This window comes from Sphaeramia orbicularis, chromosome 22 (genome assembly GCF_902148855.1).
Source record: "Sphaeramia orbicularis chromosome 22, fSphaOr1.1, whole genome shotgun sequence".
Taxonomy (NCBI): Eukaryota; Metazoa; Chordata; class Actinopteri; order Kurtiformes; family Apogonidae; genus Sphaeramia; species Sphaeramia orbicularis.
In genome coordinates, this window is record NC_043978.1 from 45,126,663 (window position 1) to 45,153,411 (window position 26,749).

The following is a 26,749-nucleotide window of genomic DNA, read 5'->3' on the forward strand; positions in this document are numbered from 1 at the left end:
CAGATAAAATTCAATCAATCTGAGGTTTTTCTTCAAATATTCGCCTCTTAGAGGAGGATGAATCATTTACGTTCTGTATGAATATTCACGTTGCAATTACACATAGTGGTGTGTGCAGCCAACCAGCAATCAGCTCAGGAATCGTCATATTTTGAAGCTTTTTTAATTTATAAATGATTTGAGCAAACATTTGCCACACACATACCAAATTACTTTTCTTAATCTACAGGCGTGCAGCAGTAACACAGCTGCTGCGTGTGCATATGTACTGTAATAACCGTCAGTTTCTTTAGGTTTGGGGAAATGTTGAGGTGTGGCTGTAGCTAAGCGGGCGACGACTTACTGTGATGCTGCAGGTGTGTGTGTGTGTGTGTGTGTGTGAGAGAGTGTGTAGCAGCTCTAGTGTACATGTGTGGTTGTGCGTTTGTGTGCAGTCTCACCCACAAAACATTTAATCTTGATTTTAGACATTGCATGTGTCTGTTCGTGGTGGAGGAAACAGTTAAAACCCACTAGTTTTAACAGTTTTGATAAAGTCTCTCATTCCGGTCCAGACCTCATACACTCTCTCTCTCTCTCTCTCTGACACACACACACACACACACACACACACACACACATTCACTCATCATTTTCATTGGTCTTTGCAAGGTTTTCATCAGCCAGAACAGAGGGAAGTTATAACGCTTTTTTAAAAAAAGGGTAAAATCATCAAAAACAAACTAGTGACGACCAACGAGAACAAATATTTGAGAAGCAGCTTGCTGCTAATATGCTATCCCATTTGTGTCGAGCTTATTATGTGACGGCTGTGTGGAAAGCGTGAAGGGTCTAGATGGATTAACAGCGCATTTGGAGTGATAGGCTGTAAATAGAGGAAACTGAACCCCAGAGATGGAGGTCTGCTCCCAGACTTTTCCCTGACGACGGGAACGCACAGCGGCGTGGACACCTTTAGGCCTCCACGTGACCCAAACGCTCATTTTATTCACCTGTTTAAATACTTGTGCAGCTTTTGCAGATGGTTTGTCAACAGCCGAGTTTTATTTTTCCACAGTTCAAATTTAGATACTCCATTTCCTTTGATTTTTTATTTTTTATATATATATATATATATTTTGCTCCTCTTCAGCCCGGTTAACTGAAATCCTATTAGTTCTCTTGGCTGACTCACCCAAGCCTTATTAAGTAAATCAGGCCAAAGTGACACCCCTTTCTTCACATCCATCATTTGCATACACACATCTCGGCTCCTTCCAATCACGTATACCCAAACTGCATCCAAATGCTCATTTTGTTTTTTGATACAGTCTTCCGCTGTGAAAACACTGGAATTTATATTAACATCATTTCAAACATCAGGGCATTTATTGATGAGCACAAATGAATAAAACATACGTCTGTGGCTTTGACAAAATCAGTTGATCAGCATATATTCATACACACACAGGAAGTGAGATACGCTTTTTTGAGCTTTATTTCATTTCTCATCTAATTCTAATAGTTGGTCTCTCAGATGAAGCCAGGGCTCTCAGGGGTCAGTGTAATTGCCGAATGTGTTTGTTCCAGGTCAACTCACTGACATTATTCTTTCTAATGTTTATTGTGGGGGAAATGCACTGTACTGTACATGGCTGTTCATTTCAGTAGTAGAGGACAGATGGTTACAGCCTGGAGGCCACACACACACACACACATCTACACACAGATAATTTACATGTACGTCTACCCGTGCACATACAAACATGCTACGACATACGACGGTTGCAGAATAACATGCAACATACATGCACATGCAAAGGGAGCGGTGTAGTTGTAACGTGCAGAGATGTGGGCTGACAGAGGGAATACACTGCACACCTGCTCACACACATATATGTCTGGGCTTTTTCTATCTCTAAAAAAAAAAATCATAAATATACTTGTCTTTGACTAAAAGAGCATTTTATAAGTTCAGTTAGGATGATGAGAAATACTGGCCATTACTACAACATGTCACACAAAATGCATTTTATTGTTAGTTATACACATTATTGGCTTAAAATTATTGTTTTTGTTGTATTTTACAGTTGTGACTTACTGTGTGTCATAATAACGTTCCATACAAAAATGCATGAAAGACTTGTTTGTATTTACTGCACTTTTTAATTTATTTTTAGCAGTATTGACTGACAGTATAGATATGTCATTTTATCAAATAATTATACATAGAGCAAACATTAGTCATCTGAATTCAGTGTATAAAAGAGCACAAATTGAGCTAAAATCAGTCATGTAAAGAAAAAAAACATATTTGTGCTACTCTTACTCCAAAGTGTGTCCCATCTGAAATTACTAAAATCAGTCTGGAACTGCTAAAATATGTTATAAGCGGACACAAATGTTGCTCAATATAAGCATGTAAAAGTCAAAAATATCGGAAACCACTCCCATTAGGAACATTTTTAATATATTCAGGCAAATTCAGATTTCCAGTGTGAAAAGCAGAGTGTGCATCAGTATTTAAAAGCAGACTTAAAGCAGGTAGATACTGAGGTGGGCTGCTCCATCTGGAGCCTCCATCAGCATTTGACATCCCAAATCTGTTTGCATTTCTAATGTGGAGGCTGAGACAAATGGCCAACCTGCTGCTAATCCATCATCTTGTATTAGAGAGAGAGAGAGAGATGACGATGTCTCTTTTCCTGTTTACCTCTATCGTCAGTTCTTTGTTCCATCCTCTCCCAGACCTTTTCACTCATTCCCCTCTACTTGCTTGAAGTGATAATGTAAACCAGTCTCATACTTAAAGACTAGTCATAACAGCTTTTACTTCTGTTAGTATTTTATACATCTACTGACGGTACCAAGCAAAAAAAAAAGAGGAGAGGTGTAATGTATAGAAGTATTGTAGCTCTATCTATACAGTTCTGGGGACTTTTGGATCAATGGTTCCCAGTATGACTGTTGAGGTGGTTTGTTTATTAGACTAGAGGTCAGATATTTCGGAATTTCACATTTGTTATTGTGAATTTCATCTCAAATTTACTATCAAGAGTGTGCCTCAGTGGTTCATTTTAAACCAAGGAGTGATGCCATTGCGGAAATATTTGAAAGTGTAATACCTCTGCTGACCACTAGATGCTGGCTGAAAAAAACCTCCAGAGATGTACATTGAGCTTTCCAGTGGGTCATTCTGGTCTCACTTGTTTCATTTGGACCCTCTAGTCATCCTGTTGGTGCTCCATCTTTAAGTTATTCCTCCTTTGATAAGATTTTTGAGTTAATAGAATGCTTTGATATATATTTAACAGCTGTTTGACGCCTGCAGAGTCAGAGCATCTTTTTAGCCAATAGAACATTTTTGCTCCTGACAAAGAGCTCAGTTGTAGTTGTGGTTAATAAGTTACACTCACAAGACTATAACATGATTTTGTTATGAATATATTTGAAGTATGGTACTCTACTGTGCCAGTAAGCTAGCGTAAGCGTTGAGTATTAGTTCGTCTATCACTAATCATGCTTCCTGTCTTTTGTCAAATGTTGCAGCTCAGTAAACCGACGGTGGCTCTATCCACTTATTTATGCACTCTACACTTTAAACCAAAAAGTTTGAAACTAAATTCTAGAAACTAATGATTCAAGGTTTCTGCTACTAAGTTTTTGTCTTTAGCTCTCCTCATGCTAACACTGTGTAGTGGCATATGATCTTTGTTAAAGGAAACAGGCTACATCTACAAATACATACGAGTTGTTGTGTATGACAGGTTGTTTCAAGTGCAAAAACCATGTATGTACCTTTTCTTATTGCTTATTGAGCACATTTGAAGGTTCTGTCAATAGAAATCTATAAACAGTTTAACCACATCTTGTCTCTTAAGGACGCTAAAGAGGTAAAAGCACACTTTCCTTGAAGCCATTCATAGACTTGCAATTAGACTTCTTCTGCACATAAGATTAATCGTTGCATGAAAAGTTGCTTGGATCTGTTTGTTAAATTGGACGGGTACACCGTTTTCCAAACTCTGAGAGCTTTAGATCAAAGGTTTTGGTCACCAAGACATACTTACATTCAGGGTCCATATATATCAAAATGAATCATTGCATTATCTGACACTTTAGAAACAACACAACAAATAGAACAGCTGCTTTATAAGGACAAAGCAGCTCCATTCTTTCTCAAATGTCCATGTCAAAGAGTAAACTTTTACCAGTGTTGGGTGTCTGGTCTTCTGACATCACCTCTCCGTTCTTTTCTCATTGGCCAGCGGAGGTCGAGCATCCTGATGGCGGCTTGCTCTCCGACTCCCTCCCCCCTCACCCGCTCAGCCTACCCCCACACCCTCTCGGCCTACCCCACCCGTTGGACCCCAGCCTGGCCCACGCCCTGCCGCCGGGCCTCCACGCTGACCACGACCTGCTGACCTGCGGCCAGTGCCAGATGACCTTCCCGCTAGGTGACATCCTCATCTTCATCGAGCACAAGAAGAAGCAATGCCAAACGCCGCTGTTAGCCAACGGCTGCTACGACAAGATGACCGACCGGGGAGGAGGGGGAGGAGGCGGGGGAGGGAGCCCCACTCTGCACAGCCTTCATCACCACGCCAACCGGGTGGAGCTGAGGAAGGTGCTGGAGCCGGTGGAGATCGGCATCCAAGTGACACCAGAGGAGGATGAGGAGGCGGGAGAAGGTCAAAGAGGCAACAGGGGACAGAGGACGCCCCCCAAAGGAATTTGTCCCAAGCAGGAGAACCCATTGGCAGGTAGGCACAATGAACACACAGTCTCCATAGAAGTAGTTTTAGAGAAAATGCTGTATGAATGTACTCTATACCACCTTCACATCTGTGCATTGAGTATGGAGTAGGAGCCAGGTACCACTTCAGTTTAATAAAACTACTTCTAAGATTCAGAAATAAGCTTTGTCCTTCTGATCAACATGGTCCAATTGACATTTTGGTTTCATTAGCATCACCTGCATAGGCAAAGGTTAGGAAAGTTAGCATTTTCATTACTTTTTATCAATATCTGTTACTTTTTGGTTTGGTAGTTTACTTTATCTTTTATTTGTTGAAAATGCTTAGCTGTAATTCAGTTTTAATTCATCTCAATATCGGTTTTAGTCATTTTTTACAGTATTTATCAGAGGTAAGATTAAAAAATGTCAAAAAGTGTAATAAAACATACTATTTTAAGAAATGGACTGACCAGTATACCAACCATGCATGTGCCACTTAGTGTTTGTAGATTTAACCTGAAAAAACTGAACTCAATAGGACTTAAGAAGAGTTACAAAAGAGAAATAAAATAATAATTGTTTTGATAATGAACTGGGTTAATATTTGCACATTTTGGTTAGTTTTGGACTTAAAGATCACATGATGTGACATCAGTATATCAGTGTTTAGTTTTTCCATTTTAGTTTATTATTACCAGTGTGCTCTATAACTGACTTAAAGTGTCTCTGCCTAGTGCTGTTTTCTAGATGCAATCAATAGGCATGAGATCTGGTTTTTGCAGAGGCACAACAAGCAAACTCAATGTGCTTTTAAACTGAAACCACAACTTGTTTTATCATTACACATCTTTGGAATGGGTTAACAACTAAATTCAGCCTTTCAAACTTAGTCCAGATGTAGGTGAGTTTCCATCTGTTTCTGTTTTTTTGCACTAACCTGAGCTAACCAGATCTGGTTTTTGGTTCTCTACTGAATGCACAGACATGAGATTTTCATGTAAACTGAAATACAAGGCTCATAAATCTAGTCTGTAAAGTGTTTAACTACACCTTAAAGAAAGGAAATGAACAATGTGAGGGATGATGAGGGCTGTTTGTGGACAGTCGCAAACCCGCAGTTTAGTAAAGTGACACAGGACTTGACTACGCAGCAAGACGCATAAACACACATGAATATGTCTTTACAAAATTTGTAAGTCACCCTGTTGAGAATGAGCATTCAATCTCCGCTCCACAAAGGCCTAGAGAGAGAGAGGGAGAGAAAAGGATGTTCATTTTAGTCGAAGGAAAGGACAACAGTAAGAAAGAGAAGAATAAGAGGGGAGAGACAGGCACATTACCCACTGAGAGCCCTAAACCCCCTCAAGGACTCGGCTAGTTGAAACAAATTGTGCAAAACGTGACAGAGAGACTCACCCCGACTTTCATGGAGAAATCCAGCCTAAGCCATCTGCTTAAAAAGGTGAAAAGCTCATTAAAATTCGAATAAGCAAAGGAGGGGAGAGAAAAAAAAAAACATGGTGAGCAGAGAGCCGGGCAGAAAAAAAGCAGAGAAAGAGGGATTAAAAAGAGGCTAGTTTCTCCCCCATTCATTGGGGTAAAGAGGCATTTTAGCAGGAGAGCAGCTGCGGGGAGAAGAGCACCAGCAGTTATCTCTCAAACCAGTCAAGACGCTCGTAAAAAAGCCAGAGGGGAAGAGCAGGATACTCCAGTGTGCACCGAGAACCCCTTTCAGCCGCCCTGCCTTCTTAGAGGTCACTGTTTGAAGAACTCGGTGGTTCAGTGTTTGATAGCAGGTACACGCCAACAGCCAGCAGGTGCTAAAATGGCCCACGAGTCACCGCCTAAATAAGGACTTCTTAAAGATGACAGCAAATAAAAAAAAAGCTGTTTTGTTCAGTTTGATGTGTGAGTGTGACATTTGCTGGTCATTTCCCAGAAAGTAAGATACACAACTTACTGTTATTTGATCTAACCTGTTTGTTTGCAACCCAGTGTTTTTCCCATTCATGCTCATAGGTTTAAGGTGGTATAAAGATCATATTGGCAAGTTTTTTTGTCTGTATGAAAGTGAAATATGGAGGTGTAGGGATCAATACTTTGGAAATTTTATAGATAAAAAAAGAATCAACACAGAACAAAAGAGCAGAGAGAAGAAAAATAAAATAAGTTCCAAATGAGAATGTGACCATATGAAGTAATACAAGCTGTATTAAAGATTCAGGACTGCTGCTGCACAGAGAAAAATAGATCCAGAAGAAGCAAACCACAAACAGTAGTTTACTGTCCTGACATGTGGTTCATACAAACCAAACGCTTCATTATCGTGCTTTATTTTAACCCTAACTAGTAAGTAGACCAGGCCCATATGACTAAAACGATCTGGGGGGTTTCTGCACTCCGAAGCAGATTAGATGAGACTTTCACCATGAACCACTGAGTGCACGTTGGGTTTAATACATACAAAATCACAAATAGATGAATGTATGAGCTCTCTAATACAAACCAGTATTATACCAGTTACTGTAAATGTTGCAGCTCAATCTTGTAAAGACTTTATTTTCTCCTCCAAACCTGATTTTTGTTGTTCTGGAGGCTTGTTTATTCCTTTCATTCTGATAGAAGCAGCCCTCTGGTTTGCTCTATTTATAGCAGTGTTTCAGAAGTTTGTGCAGAATCAGCCTGACGTTTGGGCGGAAACATAACTAACTTCATCCCCAGCCCTGGACTAGAGTTACAAGACAAGACTGGCCCAAAGCCACGTGAGGAAATGCACTCACAGGTAGCACTCCTGGCTCTGTTTCCCCATTTAGTGCGTTGGAGCAGGACAAAGCTCCTCTGGATGTGTCAGTCTGCGGTTTGGCCTGCGCTGTATAACACTGTGTTTGGGCCTAAACTTCATCAATATTTTACCAGGCTGTTACAACTGTGCCAAGCAGACGCCCAGCACCGTTGCGGACAGCGCGGCCACCTGAACCTCTGAAAGCTCAACACTTAGGTCTGTAACTACACTCTGGCTTTTCATTTGCCGTATTAGAATCCGAGCAGTGTGAGAATGCAAATAGCTCTAATACAGTCCCGGAGTGTGTACACAGCTGCACCCAGGCATGAGGACTAATTGATTGGCGTTGGTCACGTTATTAGTCTGACATTATTCATATTTATGTGCACAGGTAAATTTTTCCCCCTGCGTTTAAATGCTCGCAATATATCTAACTGTAATCCTCCTGTGAAATCAACTCCACATGTGCAGATTGGAGAGGCTTGAAATTGTAATTGCACAATATTTCTTCATAACAGAACGCGCAATAATTTTCACATTAAAAGCAAAAACATATTAGCGGCTCAATTGGACGTGCACTGCGGCAACTGTAAACTATATTGCTGCAATAACATTTTATGTTTCAAAATTACCCTCTGTATTTCACAATTTCCACATGAAATATGTCCAACTAGCACCTTATTAACACGAGGAGAGGACAGAGGGGTTTATTAATCGAGCCAGAGTTTAATTTTGAGAGAACATGCTCAGCACCGCTCATAATCACCAGGGGACTGAAATATGGCAGGTGGAATTTTGTCTTTGTAAGTCAGACTGAGCTTTTTTCTCCGGCAGATTTTTACACCTTTCATTACGTGGTGAAAGGGGGTGGGGGGGCGAGAGACATAGGGGAGGAAGTAGGAGAGAGAGCGAGCGAAGGGGGAAAAGTGATCAGGGAGTTTGAATGTCAGCTCAGAACACGACTGACGACGACGACGCTTCGTAATTGGCTCCCAGCAGGTCAAACTACTCCTTTATTCTCCAGCTTTTTCACTTCCATTTGTTCACCATGTGAAATGGAACACACACATATATTCACACACACTTACAAGTGCATCCAGCCAAGTTTTTTTTTTTTTAACTCCTAAATTAGAAGATGTGTTCTTGCTCTGAGTGCTAGTGTGTGTGTGTGTGTGTGTGTTTTTTTTTCTCCAAGGTATCCTTCTGCCTGGTAGCAGAGAAATGAAAATGAAAATAAAACAGCAGAGAGCTTATTTTCAGTTTTGGTGACTTAAGCTGGATTCAGTACAAAGACCAGTAACAGGTGTAGTGTAGAAAAAAGCTTCAGTCTTATCACGGACACACCATTTTGGGTTTATCGAGTTTCTTTGCTGCCACCTACATCATACGTTTTTGTGAGTCGCATTGACAGACTGGTATTGAAGAGGAAGGTGTGTTTTAGTGTAGATTGGTCATGCTGAAGTGAAGCTTGTTTAGTAGAAAACCAACATAAAAAATAGTACCATATCATAAAATGAGCCCGCAATCTAGTTTGTCAAATTTGATGTATTGAATTATTTGTGTTCACATTTATTATATTATCATTGAACAGTAGTTATATCACTACAGTGTCTTTTTTTTGTTGAGCTGGACAAAGTTAGAAGAGCTCTGTGTCTTCTTGTTTTCCACCTCTAATCCGTTCGCCTAGACATTAATGATAGTCATCAATGTCATCTGTAGGCCATGGTGTGTGTGTGTGTGTATGTGTAAATCACCAGAGGAGGAAACACAACACTACATGAAGAATATCTGAAAGCACCATCTTATGACATGAACACACATACTCCCTTCAGGCTGCTTACAGCCCCCCCAAAAAGCTTTGATCTCACAAATCCATATCTGGGGAAAAGAGTAACGTTAACAAACAGCCTCCTCTTCACTACCTGGATCTATCGCTTCTCGCCTCAACCAGCATGGTTCTTCTTCCTCATCCTCCCTCTCTGCAGTATTCCACTGGATTCACATGTTATCAATTAATAATCAAAGTCAAAGTGAACAGCAACTTCATATTATGACACAGCTCCATAGCAATAGTCAGGATAATTTAACTGCTATTAGGTCGCTCATGCAAGCAGAACTCGACTATATTGACAGAATTTAAACATAAAACCTGTTACATGATCACTGGAGAAATCACACTTAAATTCTGTTCATATTGTCAGATTTTGACTGTATTAACAGGAGCTTAAACCTTTGATAGTAAACATACTGGTGGGAAATGAAGTCGTTGAATAATTAGAAAAGTACGAGCTTTGAAAATGGAGATGTGGCCCAATTATTTTAACAAGTAAAACATTAGAGACAAATTAACCTTGTAGCATGGCCATCACTATACTTCACAGAAACTTTGAGGAAATATGTTGTGGAACGTAGGCTAATTTGGAACCTGATACAAGCAATTTAATCCTGAAATTAAGGAAATGTAACATTGCTGTTTATAGTAATGTGGCTAATTAAGACTTTAAACCTTTATTTAGATTCACAGAGGATCATGCCTTCCTCAGTGCACAGTTCTCTGCTGGTTTGCAAGATCTTGCTCATATGCACCGATAGTCATCACTCCATTTTTTATTTATTTTTTTTTTCAAGGGAGAGAGATTTAAACTAGCAACCTGGTCACACACATGCACGAAACTCCCAGGTGGCTGTCAGTCAGTTTAGGGGTAAACTCCATTTCAAAGGTGGAATCCTGACACTTTGGATTAGAGAAAAGAGAAGGAAGCGTGTCATTTTTAACTGTAAGGCATACAACCACACACACACACACACACACACACACGTAACATATACATATCACTGAGGAGTGTTTAACACCACCTGACACGGTGCTGTGCAGTCCTTAAAGCCTTGTCAACTAGGGTTTAATTCAGACATTTAGCTAAGTCCAGTTGGAGTGGAGAAGCTCACATACACACACACACACACACACACACACACACACACACACACACACATGCACACACACACACATATATAAAGGCTTGAGTAGTTTTGACAAACTCAAATATGATGACACCTTTTTAATCTGGCACAGCCATTTGACAGGCTGTGTGTGTGTTATGTGTGTGTGCCAGCTGTCTAGCTATACCTCTGCTTTCACACTCTTATTTTTTAAAATATTTTTTCCCAGCTGACTTTTTTTTTATCTGTTTGCTCCAATTCATTCTCACTGTCTCTCTCTTTCTTTTACATGCAGATGGTTACTTGTAAAAGCAGACAAGGCAGTCTTTAGATGCTCGCTCTCACACACGCTCAGCTTAAGGTTGATTGTCAGACAGCAGAGAGAATCATAATTAATACGAATTATTTCAGTGCGATGCGGAGAGCAAGACAGAGTGAAAAAAATCATTTTCAAGAGCATGTTTGAATCGTGTGTAAACATTATTCATTTGGACACACACACATTTTTAATAAATAATGACTGAGCACAGTGGTGTGTCCCTAAAATATTTACCATATGCTTATTTATCTTCCAAATGAAATTGCACAAAGACTTAACAAAGAGCTACGGCGCAGTGTCTGTGTGTATGTGTGTGTGTTTGATATAACAGCCTGTACTTTAGAGGCATTACGGCGCCCGCTGCTCTTGTTTTTTTGCGTTGTTTCAATAAAGCTGGGAGGCCTCTCGGATGGAGCGCCGGCCTTTTTGAAGTGGTAATTACTCTGGTTTGTATCGCTGCTCGCTCTTTCTCTCTCCCTCTGTCTCTCTCTCGCCCTCTGTATCCTGTGCGCTTTTGGCTAGTTTCGGTTCGGCGTGTTTGTGTGTGTTATGTATGTGTGTGTCTGTGTTCACACCACTACAGTCCTGATGCATTTTTAATACGGCCTGTGAGGATGTGGACAAACGCACATGCACAAACACATTGAAACGTAAAGACGACTAGAGTTGCTTTTTTTTTATAGTCACACTGTTGAGCAAGCTACATGGAATACAAAAAAAAAGGCGGATTGGATTAGTTTAATAATTATGCAAGAGCAGTATTAGGTTCTCACAGAATCTGAAGTGTATGGAAACGAGTCATAATGCAATAATCTTCATTTATTTTCTCCTTTACTTCTTTTCTGAATGCAGTAGAATGTAGCATACGTTCTACTAAAAAACACTATTGTGGTTATGTCAGAGCTGGAATTCCTATTGACTTTAAAGTAAATAAACCATGTCTCATGTGCAAAAACAGAAAACAAAACATAGTGGTTTAAAAAGTTGCAAGCCTACAATTTAGAGGTGTTTATTAGCCATTGACAGCTCACTTAGCCCCAGTGGTTGCGTCTACAGCAAGAAGCCATATGATGGATCCAAGATCTACCATCTTTCAGTTAACAGCACAAAAACATATGACAAAACCTCTTACGTCCAAAAAAGTTATTTTTCAGGAAACTGGAAAAACTATGTATGTTCTAAATAACTGAATTGAGTTAAGAAATGTAGCTGCAAGCCATTTTCAACACTTCTGATTTGTTACATATTTCTAAAACCATCAGGCCAACGTGAAGACTGATCAATAGAAACTTTTTATGACAAAAAAAAAGACCAAAAATGGACTTAAGAGGTTTCCACCTGACAGTGATAATATGCAGTAAATAAGAGGTAAGCTGGTTCTCTTCACCTCCAGCTCCAAATAAGTTTGAAACACACTCAGACTGCACATATCACAGTGATTTAATATGTATAGTGATGACGTTTTAGTTTGAGTATAAGGATTATTGTCCAGGTCTCGACGACACTCATCATTCCACCTGAGAGTGAAACCTGTTGTGTGTCCATGTGTGAAAGTGTGTGTCCTTCCTCTCTTCTCATCGTCTAAACGCCGCTCTACCTTTCCTCTGTAAATCCAGCATCCTGGACACAAACCAGACACTGAGAGCAAAACAACCACGACATGAAGGCTGGAAAAAGACAGAGGAGACAGACCAGGGGTAGAGAGACACGCTGAGACACAAGGAGAGAGAGTTTAACCATTAATAGAGCATAAAAAGGCAAAGCGGCATCTCATGTGCTTCTTAGCATTTTCAAAATCCCTTTTTGCGATTTTCGCCTCGTCGCCTCTCTCTGCCGCGTTAATCACTTTGCATGCACTCATTTAAATATTAAAATTTTCTTTAATCATCAAAGCCAGTGAGCATCATGCATATTCATATCATCTTACCCCCCCCCTCCCCTCCCCTCCCCTCTCTCCCACTCTCCCCTCCATCCCCTGGATCTCAGGTTCATTACTCTGCCGTGGAGCCATTAGCCACTTCCCTAATCACACAGTTTACACACACACAGACTAGGCCATGTATTTGCACGCACACACACACACGCATACAGCTAGCCACTGGCGCTAACCAGTGCTAATCCGCTAACTAGACTAAAACACACAGGCATCCCTCCAGTCTAAACTAAGCGAGTAGACTTGTCATCCATTCCGGCTGCTAGATGGCTGGAGCTGGGAGTATTTGTCAAGAGGCTCGACGAAACCCTCATTTGCATAATGACTTTGTAGTTCTGCATTAATAAAATTTGCATATGAAGCCGTGTTAATTACTCCTGATCAGCCTTTTTTGCATTCATGCATGGTAATTTTCGGCGACTTGCGAAAATTGATGTCCTGGCGTCAGGGATGAGATTGGTGGAAGAGGCTCTGTGTATGTGTGTGTATGTGTGTGTATGTGTGTGTGTCTGTATGTGTGTGTGTGTGTGTGTGTGTGTGTGTGTGTGTGTGAATGAGGATGGAGGCAGGATGGAGATGATGAAGGCGAAGGAGAAGAAGGGGGTGACGGTAGATTGGTGAGTGGGGGGCATTATTGAGGCAGAATCGATGGCAGATTGGTGTGGTTTGTTTTTCAGGCACAGCCTTTCTTTCTATGTCTGTCTATAACTTTTATGAAATCTCCTTTAATTGTTGAGAGAGGAGAGGCTTTTCAGTAAAATCCCCTCCTAATTTTGTCTTACAGCGTGCACACGCTAACACTTGCAGTCACACATACTCACAGAGGCTGGCTGGCAGCCATTTGTGAATCTATTGTTTACTCTCAGTTCTTCATTTCAAACAGCAGACACTTTTATTTTGCTTTCAGCTTCTCAAACAGTGCCAGGTTTGATCAAATTGGATAATATTCACAGCATTTTAAAGATGATAATTTGGTACTAATAAGAATTCTCTCTTGCGATGTTTACTTTATGTTTTACAGTACGTGTGCGTGTGTGTGTGTGTGTGTGTGTGTGTGTGTGTGTGTGTGTGTGTGTGTGTGTGTGGTGGAATATGATGGCTTAGAAGCAAATGTCTTTGACTTTTTAATGGAACACTTTTCTGAAGAGACCTACATTTGATTATGTATAACTGTATGATTTGCAGCATAGCATTTATTGCACCTCTAGTGGACCCCCGTAGGTCCCTGGCCCCACTTTGAGAACCACTTGGTTTAGCAGCTACTGAGAAATGACGTCTACTTTGCTGTTTGGCTTTTAATAGCTTTGGAAAATCAGCTTTTCTTTGATGAAAATGGCATCTAAGTGAGCGAAGGTTGATTTTAGAAGCTTTCCATTTATTTAAAGCTTTTCCCTCAAGGACGGGCTCATTTGAATTCCCCACAGGGACGATCAGGTTTAACAAACCTTCTGCTAAACCCAGTTAGAGAATTTTCTTTATGGTCCCTCTGGAGTTCAGACGTTTATTCATGGTATTTTTTTGGCCTTTTGCTTGTGGTTTTGGCACAGGGCTTTGGATGTATGTGTCATGTGTGCACAGAAAAATCTAGCGAAACAGAGAGCCTTGTTGAAAAGGAGAGAAAATGTATGTGTTTTTCTTGGTGGTCTCTGATTCACTCGAACGCAACGATAGAATTAAAGCCAGAAGCTATTAGCAGCATGGAGAGTCTGGGGCATCGGCCAACGCAAAGACATTTCCAACAGGATGGACATGAATCATAGGCAGCCACGGATAAAGGTTTTAAAGTGGTTGTACAGAAGATTCCAGTTGTTGTTTGTTTTCTCTTAATTTTAGCCGTGAGAGCTCGTGAAAGGTTTCTGTTTCTGCTTTACACATCCTAGATCACCTGTCAGTCAAACAGCGTGAGGTCTATTTCTCTGCAGGTTCTGTAGGTGGGGCTCTTTTTTGTCTGCTCACTTAGATCAAAACCTAGGTCTTCATTCATTTTTACCTACTGACAATATAAAACACCTCTTCCTGTAGTGTGTGCACAGTACCCTCACCGGTTCACGTGCAAGTAAATCTGATAAAGAGCTGAATAAATATTGAACTAACTGTTGTTGCAAAAAGCACATTTTATTCCTTATTTCACTGTGTTTCTCTACACTTCTAATTTTTATCTTTTAAATGTATTAGTGTTGTGGCAGCTTTTGTCTCCACTTACAATGGCACGTAGCCTTGCAATACTGGAATATATATTTATATATATAAATTTTTTCCCCCTTAGAATCTTAGATTTATCTTTGATTAACTTGCTTAAATAAAGATTGAGGGTGCATTGCACTAGATTTCCAAGTTATTGAGGTCTTCAATCAACACACAAATAAAGATAGGGAGGCTTTTTAATTCAGTGTAAGAGGGATCAATTACAAAAACTTTAGACTGATCTGATTTGCTCATTTAAGGTGCACTACTCTCACTGGGCCACAACTGCACAAATAAAGATTAAAATGAAAAGAATCACTCTAGATAGAAGTCTACAAGGCTAAATATGACTAAAAATGAAAAGGAATGAAGAGACTTAAGAATAGAAAGGAAAGGCTCACACAATCAGAGAGAAATTGTAAAAAGAAAAAAAAAAAACCTTTGCCTTAAAGTTTGAACACAGTTTTACAAATAGATTCTAACAACAGTGACATGTATTCACACGGGAGTATCAACAATATTCACTTCAAGTGTCATCAGAGCTGTAATGATCGCTCTGAGGGAAATGTAATCTCTGAATAAAATATAGGTTCCTGGGTGAATAATCCCTCTGTCAATGGGAGAGGTTTTCATATAGCGTGTTGGCTATTGTGACTCTGAGCGATCAGATCAGGCGATAAAGCGCGAGGTGTAGTTTGTTTCCAATTGTGTCCCTGAGCGAGGAGCTCTTGTCAGGCAGGTAGTATGTGAAAGTGAATAGAGAGAGGAGAAAGGCTGAAGGAGGCTGATTGGGAAGCTTTGTGGAGGTGACAATGGATGGATGCAAAGCTATACTCGCCTCTGCATTCATCTGGACTCTGCGCTGATGATATTTCAGGACGCAGGCCCTCCAGGAAAGGCTGCACCCCACACTCATTCTGAATGCCATTGTACGCTATGTAGGCTGCAGTGTGTGTGCTCAAGTGTGTGTGTGTTTACAGAGAAACTGTGCCTGCTGCTTCCACTTTTCCTGTGTGTGTACAATCTGTGTGTGTACACCTTTATTTTGTGTCAGTGTGCTACATGTGCATGTCTGTGTTTACAGTGCAATTTCTCTCTAAGCAAATTTGTAATATGTGTGTGTTTATGCTGTATTGTCTGTGGGCAAATTTGTGTGTGTACATGTGTTTACTCTGCAATTTGTGAATGCGGATGCATTTAAAAAATGAGCTTTTTTTGTGCAAGGACTGGGTTCTACTGTGAAATTTCCCTCACAGGCAGACCCAGTGTAATGTTTGCAGACTGACACAGCCTTTCTGTGGTATTTTAAGCAGCGCAGACACACTGAGACTGAGATCCATATGATGAGATCTTACAGTAACCCGACACATTTACCCAGTGAACCCAAAACCTGCCTTTTCCAATGCACTCACAAGCGTTTATACTTAGTAACAGAATGATGGTGGGTGTCACTTCCTGGCATGTGTAAGTATAGAAAATATTCCATCTGCAGTTAAACTAATAATCTTCAATATTTACATATAAATAAATGGTTGTTTTACTTTTTTACCACATGCAATGAAATTCAGCCTCCTTTAAAGCTTCCTTGATTTTGAATGGATGTGAAAACAACTGGTGAATACATGTTTCAGTGAAATCAGGATGATCTGGTGCATTTTATAGTGAGATTTTACACATTTGGCTTATATATGTATTCACAATTTTAAAATCATTACACAGTGACTGCTGTTTTAATTTAAGTATGAAATGTATCATCATTGTTTCTACCAAAAAAAATCTGAAAAAGAAATCCAGTATAGACATACAGGGAACCTCTGAATTTCAGTGTGAATATAACAAAGTGGAACAACCTCATGAGTCTACACATCCCATGCAAACCCATGTAGAAAACCTGTAGACAAGCACTGTAAAAAAAAAACAAAAACGAAATGAAATGAAATATTAAAAAAAAAAAAGACAATCTATTATTTGTCAGGCTTGGGTCCTGGTGTTTGTAAGGTGTTCCCTCAATGACACTAGGAACAGGAACTTCCACTTAGATTGGAATAAATAAAAGACGAAGTGGACCGTAAGCATAAAACAGAGTATATCTAAAGTCTGTTGAGAATGGGATACATCAGTGACCATTTGGCATGTTTGTTAGTTTTTGGGGGTTTTTTTAAACTAAATTTGCATATATGAAAACGTTAGCTTGGCTACACATAGTGTACTTTGCGGATTAAAGAGTTATGGTGTTCCACATAAAGACATCAACTCCCTGTGTGCACGTCCATGCTCAGTAGAACTGTGGTATCTGCCTTGCTTCCTACCACAGTGGGGAATAAACTTGACAGTCATCTGGCCTGGGTTTGGCCATAAAAAATGTTTGGCACGCTGGTCATCGCCAGCTCTCTCTCCAGCAGCTCTTTGGTCTTCTTCTGTCTTTTTTTTATTGCCTGAAAATATCTCCTGCCTTCCAGCTATATCGTAACACCCTGCCATTGCAGACTTCTCTGAATTAACTCCTGAATTTTGCTCGGACTGAGACCAAGTCACAGGGATTTTCTGTGGCAGATTTCTCCCCGCTGAGTCTCCGAGACGATGCTGTGCTTTGTCTTGTCTCCTCCTGCCAGAACAGCCTGCTCTTTCTCACCGGCTTTGAGGATCTGAATCCGCAGCCGCTCCTTGTGTCGTCTATCAACCTGACACTGGTGGCTTTCACTACAACTCTGCATACATGATTTGATTTTGTAAAGTCGGAGATGGCAGTGAGGGAAAAGAGGGAGGTGGAGTAGGGGTGGGGTGGGGTGGGGTGGGGTGGTCGGGGTGCGAGTTCGTGAGGCTTGTAGATGCTGCAAAACACACACAACTTCTCAGAAATAGGTAACACATACTGTAAGCCTTCCTTGCCAAAGTTGATGCTTCAAAACATCTTCGGATAAAAAGAGAGAGACGTAAACAGGCAGAGAACTCTTGACTAAAAATAACTTGACAATATTGTCACTGCACAATAGCAGGCAGCAGAGGCCGCACGGACAGGATGGGATTACCACAGTATTTTGCTGCGTTGGGGGGACTCATGACTGCCCCGCTCCTCTACAATGGGCTGTTGGCGTTTAGCACCGGCCAAATCACCACTTAACAAAAGCTAATTTCTCACTTGGTTAAACTGGGAAGGATTAGGGGCCCTGTGTCGGCGCAATCCATGTTTGGTGAAGAGTGAGGGATGGAGGCATGTTAGGAAAGGATTTAAACCTCAATTACAAGGGACTGAGGGCTTTTGTGTGTCCGTGGCGAAGGTGGGACACTAAGGTTTTAGCGACTTCGCTGGAAATGTTTGCTGCCTTGTTGTGCACGTGTGTGTGCCTGTGTGTGCGTATGTGCATGCAGCCGAGGGTGGCATAGCCTGACAAATACATGTTGATCCCCTTGTTTAGGAGGGTTTAAGTCTCCCCAGTTTCACATACTAACAGCACTTGGGCGCTACACGATGAGCGACAACTTACAATCAAAGCTTAGGCAATTTAAACCCTTCCTGTTTGTGTGGTGTCATGGAAACAGTAGGTCTGATAATATATCACTTGTAAGACTCACACTCAGGTTTCATCGCATACCGTCTTCAAAAGCCTTTACATCACCTTTGCATCCTTCTTAACACATCAAGTTAAGTGCTTTTCAGATCATTCAACATTGCCTAAAATATTTTCTCTAGAAGAAACATGAATGGACTGTAAAGTATGTGTGATTTGAACATGTCTATGGAGCTCTCTTTTGTCTGTTCTGTATATATTTATATGTACTGGCTGCACTGTTTTAGCCCTGTCCATGACATCCACCTCCTTTAACAGCTGTAAAACCATTTATTCCTGCATCTTGTAGTACTCCTAGCAATGCTCAAAGCTCTTTATTGCCTTTTAAACACACTTAGCACCACCCCTTCTACCACTGTACTCCAACCAACTTTTTTTCTGGCTATTCTCTTCAACCAATACTTGGCAGATTTTGCAGTCTTCAGCTCCCATAGTCATCTGTTTATTTGGTGTGAGGGACATTCTTGGTAGCGCTGCTATAAAACCCAGCATGGCAGTCTTCCTCTGTCTTTCACCCAGACTGAGATTTTAGCTGCTTTCAGCTCCTCTCATCTCTTCAAGACTTTTGGGTGAAGAAGAGTGGGTTAGGGTTGTGTGAAGGGGTAGATTTCCCCCCCTGAACACCAAACCCTTTCGGTTGTATCAAAGCTTTGCCTCACCCCCGCTGACACCCCTGAATTATTCACTTAGAGGAAAAGATAAACAAAGCTTGCTAGCTACAGTTGTTCTATTGATTTCTTTGGGCAACATCACAGATAACAAAAAGAGGGCCGGAGGATAGGAGCTGAGCTGCTGCCGTCTCTTTTTTTTTCATCTGTAAATAAATCAATAACATGCGTAGTTTTTCTCCTGAGAAAGCAACCTGTGTCCTGTTTCCCAGGAAAGCAAATAATGCATTTAAATTATATCTACTTTGTTATTTAGGTAGTTAGAGCATGTGTGTATGGATTGGGGGCCTTCCCATGTGGGAGCAGTCTTTTCTACCTGTTGTTTAGGCTAAAATTGCCCTTCGCTGGGGTAATTTGCTAGTCGGAGCGAGGTTGGGGGCCGGCCAAGTAAACAATGCTGGCTGAAGGCCAACAACTGGCAGTACAACCCCTCTGATTAGAAACAGGCAGACACTCTCGCTTGCTTTTTGTCTTCTTCATACAGTGAAAGCTGGAGCGAGTCTCTTATTTCACTGTGTTGCTTTAAACTGAGTTTTGTCGGTTACAGCAATTGTTAAAATCAGGACCATCTTGCCACCATATTGCAACCAACATGCTCTCCCATATCCCTGACCACAAATGCTAAGAGTCTACATATGAATTGTTGTGTGTGCATGACACAGAGCTAAATTTTTGGCCCATTTAGCGAAGCTCCTGGCCAGCCACAGGATCCCTTAACTGCCCCACTGGCACCACTTGAAGGCTTGCAGATAAAAGGCATACCTGGGAGGAAATTGCAGGTTGGCGGGCGCTGTGTTTTGTCTCTCCCTGTCTAAGGCTGCTTAATCACCAGAGGGTTCCTCCATTGTTTTTGCTCCCCCTGCCCCACAGCAGATTATTATGTCATCAAGATACTTAGGTACACCAGAGCGCTGTATGACCACCCATGCAGACGTTCACAACAATCACAGGACCTGAAACATTTTCTTCCATTTCCCGACTACGAGTGGTCAGTGGATAAAGTGCGCCCAGCTGTCAGCAAGCCCGGGCCCTGTGCGGCCTTCCGTCATGGTTGCCAGCACAGCACTGCCATCTGCCTGGCTGCGGTGTGGAGTCTCGCTAGCAAGGGAAATCAGATCAGTGCTTTCAGTGTAGCTTGATGTAAGCTTCACTACAACAGCTAGACAAAGCACACTGAAACACTCCAAGGAGCACTAGAGCAAATCTAGCAGAGGAAGCCTTGACCTAAATGGTCACTATTTGAGTCTAATGAGCAGTGGAGCAAGCTGGGACCTCAGCTCTGACCAGCACTGTTTGTGACATATACATTATTTAAGGACAGAAAGTAAAGTGATGGGCCAAGAATGCTGAAAGTACAGAATATTAAGATCAGAGTTGGCCTTGTTGCTACTGTAATACACACATGCACACAGGAATGCACAAACGCTTATTTCTCAGTATGTTGATACAAGGGTATTTCTTATACTCCGAGTAAATGTTGCTCAAAAGTTGATCTACTGTTAAGACTTGTCTTTGATCAGTCAGCAACATTCATATTGCACATTGCACACATTGCGTCCAGATTGTTTCTCGATCTACAAGTCCTGAACCTACCGCAGGGCCTTTTGGAGGAAAAAAAGAAGTCTTCAGCTGAGGAACCAAAACAGAATCTTGATTCCTTTGGACAAAATGCATGGAAAGTTCCACAAAAGTTCCTCTGGTTGAAAATTTCTTTTATAGCCAAAATAGCCTGTAGTAACTTTTGTCTAAGAGATGAGTTAAAAGCATTCTTTCCCCACACTCACTCATCATATATCTTTCCTCACTCTCTATTCACATCTTTGTTGTGTTTGGCTGCTGCAATGACCAGTGAGCTATGACTATGAGGTTCTTTTAAGTTCCACAGTGCTCTTTCGCTTCTGACAGTGTCATGTCCTCATATGACAAAGGGTTTTTTCCAGTCTGTCTAGTTCCTCCTTCTGTCCAGCACTTAACCTCCTCCTTCCTTTCGTAGCCCTCACCCTTTTACTCATCATGATACATTATTTTTCATACCTGGGTTACAGAGAAAATGTAGCCTCGTGAAGCGGCGGCATGCTATGACTCGTCTTAGCATATGCCGCAGCATTAGACCATGTCACATCATGTTGCAGTGATTTCCAGCATGTCGGAGATTGTGACTGCACGTTAAAGCATGTTACAGTCCCTCACAGGATTTTGCTGCACGAGGCAGTGCGTTACAGTAGGAGGATGTGGTGCGTGTTGGATTTTGTGCACTTGTGTGAAATGAATCTGTTTCATTTCTTCAGATTTTGGCTCATGTGATTTTTTAAGAAACTGTGTGACCGTGATATTCTAGATGTTTGTTTCAAAAACAAAATGCTGCTTTAAGAGATGAGACAGTCCTGCTACACTATGCTTCAGATTGTGTGTGTGTATGTGTGTGTGTGTGTGATGGTATGAAGCTCGACAAATGAAAACAGATTGGAGTGGTTATGGGAGCAGGCCTGCTTCCAGTTAGTGTGGAGACAGTGGGAGTATTGCGCCTTTCCTTTCCTTTCCTTTCCTTTCCTTTCCTTTCCTTTCCTTTCCTTTCCTTTCCTTTCCTTTCCTTTCCTTTCCTTTCATTTTCTTTCCTTTCCCATGTCCCAAATTTGCAATACAAAAACTTAAGTGTGGTTTGGTCATGAATAAGTTTATTTATGGTTAACTTTATTCCTTCTTACTATTCCTTCTCCTAAATTCTCCCAACTAGTCATAATTTTGGAAGGTACACGCATCCAAACATTTGATTCTTGACAGACACTAAGTTGATAATTGCCCAAAACCAGTCTCACTGGATGACTGGTTTACTGTATATATAGTAGCCTAATGAAGCTACTAGATGACCTTGTGGAGACTAATGTTTTTCAGACACTTAAAAAATCCTGTAATAATAAGCTTGAATGACTCTGTGTATTACTGTAAGTGAAATCCAACTCTTTATATACACAAAACCTAGAGTACTTAAATAAATGAACCCACCTTACTAAGGTAACTTCATTCTATGTGGTGATAAGGAGCCAAACTGTGCGTATTAAAATGTCAATAAACTGACTTTATGTGAGCTCCCCTGTGCTGTGTCCCTGCCTGCAGGTACAGTATATGTTCCTGCAATGTCTCTGCTGCCTTTCCACAGCTTCCCAGTCATCCAGGCCTTATAAGGGTTTTGAGCACAGACCTGTCCCCTCATTCCTCCCACCATCCCTCCATCCGTGCCCTCCTCTAACCTCCATCTGGTCTGGATCTGCTCTCGTCCTCGACCTGCCCCCCCTTTACCTCCACTCCCTCCCCGCTCCTACTTCTCTGCTGCCATTTCTGTATAAACAAGTGGAGTCTGACCATAACACTCAGACCCCGGGCTACACTCCTTCATTTTCACCCCCCCTCCTTTCCCCTGCTTCACCTCTTTTTCCACCTCAGCACACCATTTCTGTCGGCTTTCTACTGTCTCCATAGGTGAAGTTACTCAACTCAAATATGACTTCTTTTACATGTACCTTTTATAGGGAGGAAGATATTTAAATAGCCGTTAAAGGTTACATTTACAAGAAAAGATCCCTGCTTCATGCTGTAAGTTGAAAAGGTGAAGCTGATCAGAGGGCATAATGTTGAATTCATAAACCTAGGATTACACTCAACTATGTGTGGTTCACTGGTGGAGCAAGAGAGTGAGGGAGAAAGAGACATCTTTTCTTCTTGATGCCGGTGTCAGGCAGCACTGTAATATGTCTTATTCAGACAGGAGGGGCACTGCTACATCATAGTCTGGGATGGGGCTTTGGCATGTGTGTGTGTGTGTGTACGTGTAGGTGTGTGTGTGTGTGTGTGTGTGTGTTCCAGGAGACTCCCACTTGGCAGTGCACAATTTGGACCAGATTTATATGAGGGGAGGGAAGGAGGGAGAGGATTTGGATGGGACAGGCGACAGAGAGACGTAGAGAGGAGGGAGAGAGAGAGAGAGAGGGGGAGAGATCCAAAAATGTGTTGGACCGCCGTCCCGGTCAAATCAGGCTCATGGCAGAGTTTCTCTATTGTGGCTACAGAGACCAAGCCAACTCTTCACCTGACAAGATGTCAATGACTAAACCTCAAAAGACGAAAACACTTTGAGTCTCCACAGAGGCGCACTCCTCGCAGGATACTGAACAGCATAGATCTGCCTCCGTGTGCTCGATAAGGGATTTATCATCTTATACATCCTGCCGTTGAAATAAATCACAATCAGCTTGCGCAACCCTTCTTCCATTTGTTGTTTATTTCCCCAAATGTTTCAATCTATGCTTTCAGTAAGAGTGGAATTCCATCTGATTTCTTTAGTTTTTTAAACATCCACTTATTTCTTGGAACCCTAAACCCTAAAGCCAGCATTATAACAAAAGAAATGTAAAGCCATCATGCATGTATTACACTTTATTTTAAAGGAATCTAAGTGTGTGTTTAACATGTACGAGAAACACAAACAAAAACTACATCACTTTCAACGTGGCTTAAATCTAAACCTGACTCTAAATTGGAATAAATGATTGATTTAACAACTTACTCTTAAGTGCAGTAAATAGTAAACTTGATAGGTTGTTATATGGTGTTAAATGACATGTTGCAGTTATTTGGTCAGCATCTTTTCTGATTATTATCACAAATAATGCACCAAAAATCACAAAACTGACTTTGAATTACTCCAGATAGACCACTGGAGGTGCCACGACTTAGATACAATACCGAAACACCTAAAATATAAAACACTAGAAAACGTTTTATAGTCGGTTAAAATATTATGAAAACTAGGCTTAATTTTTTTTATGTGATTTTGATTATTTTGTGATGATCTAAAGACAAAAGATGATTAAAAGACACTCTTTCTTTACTAAATCTATAGTCCATATCTAACCTGAGAAACCCAATTACAGTTAATATATGCAAACAGGTTGCGTTTTTAATTTTTGTCTATAGAGGAATAGTCCCACTTTTGCGATTTATTCATTTATAATCATTTTTACAAAGCAAAACCTCTAGTAATCGAATTAATTTGATATTTTGCCCAGTACTAATATGAGCTGTGAAGCTACTTTTGATCCTAGAGCCTATTCTTGGTAATTTAGGTTTTTATTGGACTAAACAGAAAACTAGAAAATACACTCAGCGGGGTTTCATCCTCCGCCGACTCACTTGTATTCAGTGTCCTTTTGTTCACTGCTTCAAATAGTTCCACCTCGCCGTATCATACACCTCCACACACAGTGAGAGTGACACGTACCAGGTGCATCCCGCTTGGACCCTATGAGTTTACCTCCAGGATTAGGAGGACCACTGGCACCGGGAGGCGTGTTTTTACCCTTACAAAGCCCCGTCCTGCCACCACACCCCTTACACTTACACACATGCTATCCCACATACACACACTCCCCAGGTGCAGTGGTGCGGGCCATCAGTGTGGGATTAGCTGGTATGCTCTGGCACTCTCTTCTGGTAATCCCTCTAATTTGTTAACAGGGCACAGAGACAGGGACACACACTCACACATACATACACTCACTGTGGCGGTTTGTTTTGGATTGCATCTCACTTCCTAGTTTTGACTACGGTGCTGCTTCTCTCTGCGTGATGGACGGAGGGTCTCGTCTTCCTCCTCTTCCTCTTCCTGCTGCTCTTCCACTCCCCTAATGAGCTAAATGCATTCTAATTTGGCTATGATCAGCTAAGCCTTCCTTTAAAATTCATAACATAAGACTGTCAAAGCCCCCCTTCTTACCTCCCTCCCCGTCTCATCTTGCCATGACTGTCAGGGCTTGTATACACACACACACACACACACACACACACACACACACAGACATACACACACATACTCCGACACCTTGCACAATGATAATCCTTTGTTGGCTGGATAACATGCAGAGAAGATGGAGTAATGCTAAAGTTCAACACATGCTGGGATGAAAGAAGGTTGCGTAGGCTCCGAAAGAGACCGAGTAAAGGACAGAGAGTTCCAGTGAGGTGGAGAAAATAAAAATAAATGCAGCTCGTGTTGATTCTTTTGACGTTACCTGTTAACTTTTTTTATCTGGGTTAGTCCTGTTGAGATCAACCGGCTCTGCTGGATGCCAGCACTCACTTTGTTCCCATCCAACTGTCAGGGAAATTACACGGAAAATGCTCGAAACATTGCTTAAATTAAAACAGGAGTTAAGCAGGTGTCCATCAACTGCTCCAAAGAAAACACATGACTGAGAAATAGCTCCAAGTCTTCCTTTGGTAGTGATTAAATGTTTAATAAAGATTCCCGACCTTTAAATTGGTGCTCAATCTCAGTTTATTTTTAGCATTTTACAAAAGTCTGATGTTGCAAAGGCTATGCAGGCATGCAAGCAAAGGTTGTCGTGTATCCAATTAGCTTTAAACTACTAAATCTGTGTAACTCTTTAATGTTAAATTGAAAGCATCAACAGCTAATCTTCCTTTTGACATTGCCCTGTTGTCTTAGAGAATGGCTATTACAAACATGCTACTGAAGTAAACAAAACAACAGAAACATAAAAAATGGAAATAGAGATTTTAAGCTACCTGTGAGAAAACCAATGTGATGTTCTTGAGGTTTTCAATCTATTTTAAAATGACAATTAGGCATCTGAAACACATTTGTTCTAATCCACTCACCTGTTTTGTTACTGTTGCCACTTTTATTACACTGAATTTTACTTTAACTTTTGTCTTGGGTGAAAAAGCATTGGCTGAAACCCCATGAGAAGTGAAATTCTGAATAAATTATGACTTTTCAAAATAATAGAAAATGTGGAATGAACCAGACAACATCAACAGAGGCTGGATTGTTTTGTAATTTTTGTTTGAAGATGAATGTTGGCTTTATTATGAGAAAGTTATAAAGATAAAGATTAGAAACTTACTATTTCCACAGTTCCTTTAACCCATAAAGACCCAGTGCTTCTTTTGTGGCAGTTCCCAAATTAATTTTTTCTGTATTTAACCTTTCTTAAGCAATTTATCACAACATATTATAATATTATTCTCTGTATTTTGTGTTTTTTCAGTGAAAATCATGTATTTTTCGATATTTAATATTTAAAGTTGAAGGTTATTATATCAAAAAGAACCCGTGAATCAATGTTGTTGAAGATGACGGTGTTTCCACATTAACTACGGAGCCTGTGAACGTCCAAATGGGTCATATCTGATGAACATGAAAAGGTGACAAACTGTATTTTACACCAATTATTTACATGTATTGATAGGATTAATGGATCAGAAGTTATTAAACATCTTAGATCAGTAGATGGTTTTGGTTGTCAGTGGCTGTTAGGGTCTTTATGGGTTAATTTCCCACCAAAAAATCATTGAAAGGTCGATATGGATCCTTCCTTTCAACTCATATTAGACATCAAAAAGGAAAAAAAAACACCAATAAACAAACAAAAAGAACAAACCTTGGATAGACACCCAGTTTGTGGCAGTAACAGGCTGTATAGCAGCAAGAGTTTGGGGTTTGCCTCTTGGTCGTTAGCCAACCACAGCGAGCTGAGCTCAGAGATGACTCAGTTTCCCCAGAAGGAGTTTAGTCTGGCCGACTGGAGCTTCAGGAGCTGTGAACTGCTGTAGTGAAT

At 40.9% G+C, this 26,749-nt stretch overlaps 1 protein-coding gene across 1 annotated transcript in view; it reads left to right on the forward strand.

The window, feature by feature from the left end:
• bcl11ba (BCL11 transcription factor B a) overlaps window positions 1-26,749 on the forward strand; it is a 47,011-nt gene that overhangs the window by 6,493 nt on the left and 13,769 nt on the right. The window contains exon 2 of the mRNA XM_030127374.1: window positions 4,248-4,742. Within this exon, the coding sequence (XP_029983234.1) occupies window positions 4,248-4,742 (495 nt within the window). The remainder of the gene's footprint in view (window positions 1-4,247; window positions 4,743-26,749) is intronic.